Source organism: Lactuca virosa, chromosome 2 (genome assembly GCF_052849685.1).
Source record: "Lactuca virosa cultivar CGN04683 chromosome 2, Lactuca_virosa_CGN04683_v6, whole genome shotgun sequence".
In the NCBI taxonomy this organism is placed as follows: Eukaryota; Viridiplantae; Streptophyta; class Magnoliopsida; order Asterales; family Asteraceae; genus Lactuca; species Lactuca virosa.
The window spans coordinates 215,640,247-215,643,967 of record NC_136427.1 but is presented as its reverse complement, the minus strand read 5'-3'; the positions used below and the strand labels follow the sequence as shown (position 1 = coordinate 215,643,967).

Sequence of the window (3,721 nt, the reverse complement as noted above, 5' to 3'; positions counted from 1 at the left end):
AAAATGAAGAATCGCTTATTCACTTGCGGCTTTTAACGAATATATTTTCTGAAAAAAAAATATTATATTCCGATGATGATTTTTCTCACATAAGCGAGGAAGAAATTTCCTGGAAACTGCCTATAACCAGTAGCTACTGCTTACTCTGCATGAAAAAATCGAATGCAACCAACGTTTCAATCAACGGTGCACCCGGCACTCACCACCTCCCATCCACGTGTCCAGCATCAAATACCACGTCACACTATACTCACTCTATTTAATGCCTTTATCCCCGACACATATTTAAGTAGAACAATTTAAAAATGAAGGCTAATCCCTTTTCCATTTCACTTTCCCTTACACTGATCACTTCTACTTACTTTCTACTTCCTCTAATTTTCTACTTCCCACATGCAACAAGAGCTGTAGCTGCCGCTGGTGGCGGTGGTAGTGGGGGTTCGGTGCCGGTGATTGATGGACCTACGGTGAGGAAAGACGAGAGGTGGCCTTTGTTGTCGTCGGAGTTTGGTGAAATATCGGCTGTTAAGATCAGTGATGGCAGAAATGGGAGTTACCACCTCCATTTTATCACCATGGATACTCAGTCTCTCTTACTTCCTGTTCAACTTTATTCGGAAATGATTTTATATGTTAACTCAGGTATCCTGCATGCGCTCGTTAACGTAAATTTCCAACAACATATATATTCTCAACTTTTTCAGGTTTATTGTACAAGTTATATTTTGTAGCCATTCACGACTTTAAAATTTACAATTTGGAGTAGTTTACAAAATCAACATGGGCTTTCAGCCTTTCACAAATTATATAAAAGGTTCTGTTCTTAAATAAAATCATAGATAGAACAAAAAGTATTGAAATCTTAGAGATATGCATGATAAGGATGTTAGATTTTAATTAGGTTGAATTAAAATATTTTCGTCAACAGATTAATTTATTATATATGTGTAACATTGATACTACTGATACCCATATATTTATTATTGTGAATGTTAGATCGTTGTTCTTGTATAGATATCAATGAATAGTTTAAATATTAATTCATACTTTGTTGCTGCTAATTAATTTCTATGCTGTAAGACGTAAGTATCATGAACATAAAAATCGTAATGAGTTAATACATATTTATAGGAAACGTTTGGTTTAGCTATTCTTTATTAAAGAAATGTTTGACCAATTCTAATTAATATTTTATTTATTTATTTATAAAATGATGCTACAATTATTGCTATAGTAAAAGACTAAAAGGTAAGGATAAGGTTTATTTCTGATGGCTTAACCAAAGTCACTACGTGAAAGGTAATATGAAAGAGATGTATGCATATTTTGGAGTAATCATCGACAAATGAGTGGATGAACTTATATTGGAATTTCACAAAACTGAAACTGAAAACATTGCATTTGGAGTTTAACCAGATCGATAACACCGAAGTCCAATTAAGGATTTTTTTTAAACGTACTGAATATTAATTATGATCAGGCAGCGGAAGCCTGAGTTGGATGGACGTCAACAAAGATGACGATAAACTTCAGCAAGTAAATTTGAAGAGCGGAGACGTCTACAGGCTACAACCGGAAACTGTGTTTTACCTTGAAAACAACTTAGTGGACAACGACGGGCAAGAACTTCAGATTTACGCCATTTTTTCTGATTCAGATGACGAGCTACTACAAGTATGAGCATCAACTCATAAACATAATTGTACATGCATGACAACATGAGCATATATCGATTGAATCCCATAATATTAGCCTTATCTTATGTTATTCATTTTATAATTTGACATTAAGTGCAATATGTTCCACATGTTGCAGAACAAACAAGGCGACGAAGTATATGCCGGGGTTCATGATTTGGTGCTAGGGTTTGACAACGTAGTCCTTCAAGCCGCCCTCAATGTACTCTCTCTCTCTCTCTCTCTCTCTCTCTCTCTCTCTCTCTCTCTCTCTCTCTCTCTCTCTCTTCGAAATTATGTAGTTCCTATCTTTTTAAAGACAACAAAAATGTTTGACTAAGAGCATGAAATCACTGTCTAATTCTAGTTGCCAGGAGAATTGATGGAAGAACTAAGAGCAGGAAAAAGACAACCTTTGATTGTGCAAGGATTGCCTGTAGTTAATAACTCCATGGGGGAAGTTGGTTCTAGGGTTACCAGTTCCTTTCTAGGAACCAAGAACAATGACATCTTCAACATCCAAAATAAAAAGGACAAAAACAAAAAGAAGGCATATAATATTCATGAGTCGGATCATGATGTTGAAAATTGTTATGGATGGAGTGCATTCGTCACCAAAAAACAATTGGATGTGTTGAAAGACACTGATTTCAGTGTGTTCATGGTGAATCTAACAAAGGTCAGTTTTTTAACACTTATTTTAGAACGGAAGATTTTACTATATTGGTTTATGGCTCTCATGATGGTGTATTGTTGAAAGGGATCGATGATAGGACCACACTGGAACCCAAGAAGTGCAGAAATAGCGATTGTGCTTCATGGACAAGGAATGGTTCAGGTGGTTTGCCCTACCATTACAAATGAAAAAGTATGCAAGAACTCGAGGTTTAAGGTTGCAGAAGGTGATGTGTTTGTGGTGCCAAGATATCATCCAATGGCTCAAATATCCTTCAATAATGATACTTTTGTTTTCATGGGGTTCACGTTGACATCAAAGGATAGTTTTCCTCAATATCTAGCTGGAAAGTTGTCCATTCTCCAAAACTTAGATAAAACGGTGTTGGTGAAGTCTTTTAATGTCAGTAACATGACAATGGATCAAGTTTTGTCCGCTAAAAAAGAATCGATACTCTTAGATTGCACCTCGTGTGCGGAGGATGAGGAAAGGGCGATGGAAGAAGAAGAAGGAAGGGAACGGGAGGGCGGAAGAGGGGGTGGTGGTGAAGGGAAGCAAGAGACAGAAAGGAAAGGAGAAATAGCTATAAGGAGGAAGGAAGAAGAAGTCGGAATGGAAAGGGAATTTGGAAGAGATAGAGGTGGAAAGTCGCAAGAGGAAAAAATGGACGGAGAAAGAACTAGAATGGAGAAGGAAAAAGTAGTCGAAGTGGAAAGGAAGGTCGAAGGGGTGGTGATAAAGGATGGCAAGAGGCATAAAAGGAAGGGAAAATATCTTTAAGGGGGAAGGAAGAGATGGAAATGTGGGACTTGTGATGGAGAGACTTAGGAAGTAGCAGTTAGGCTAAGAGCAGTGGTTGGGGAAGGTGGTAGAGGTGGTGGAAGTTATGGTTGGGGAAGGTGGTAGAGGTGGTGGAAGTTATGGTTAAGAGATCTAATGCACTGGAATAAACATAATGTGGTTGATGTATAATAAGAAGATGACAGGTGTTATGAATGTATTGAATTTGGTTTGTGAGATTTGAAGAGACCAATTTTACTTCTTTATTTGCTTAAAACCAATAAATAAATATGCAACCAATTTGAATATAAACTTATATTCTCAATAGCATTTTCTTAACTCTCTAGTTTTAAGTGGGTTTGATTTGATATGTTACATGGAAACTATCATGATCGAGTTCCCGTCGTGTCTCTTTTATGAGAATTTGAAGCTCGTATCTTTTAAAATAGTGGTAATTTTAGCGAAACTCGGTGTATCTTCTGAAATACTTGGCAAATCTACTAAAACCCCAAGTACAACGACAAATAAACTTTTAGTTGTTTTCAATTTTTTTATGATGAAATCAATTTGACAACTGACTGGATAAAAC

The 3,721-nt window shown here is 36.6% G+C and overlaps 1 protein-coding gene across 1 annotated transcript; it reads left to right on the top strand.

Annotated features, from left to right (window-relative positions):
• Positions 1-305: 305 nt before the first annotated feature.
• Positions 306-3,420, top strand: LOC145158214 (vicilin-like seed storage protein At4g36700). Its single transcript, XM_079077141.1, has 5 exons — positions 306-642; positions 1,481-1,674; positions 1,816-1,899; positions 2,044-2,355; positions 2,437-3,420. Exons 1-5 carry the CDS (start codon positions 306-308, stop codon positions 3,130-3,132), a joined length of 1,623 nt encoding a protein of 540 aa, XP_078933267.1. The 3' UTR covers positions 3,133-3,420.
• Positions 3,421-3,721: the final 301 nt, after the last annotated feature.

What these genes read in the sequence shown, in the direction of transcription:
- LOC145158214 (XM_079077141.1), top strand. Translation starts at nt 306, where the DNA reads ATGAAGGCTAATCCCTTTTCCATTTCACTTTCCCTTACACTGATCACT. An exon ending in GATTTTATATGTTAACTCAG is followed by an intron (nt 643 to 1,480) that starts GTATCCTGCATG and finishes AATTATGATCAG; the next exon opens with GCAGCGGAAGCCTGAGTTGG. An exon ending in CAGATGACGAGCTACTACAA is followed by an intron (nt 1,675 to 1,815) that starts GTATGAGCATCA and finishes CACATGTTGCAG; the next exon opens with AACAAACAAGGCGACGAAGT.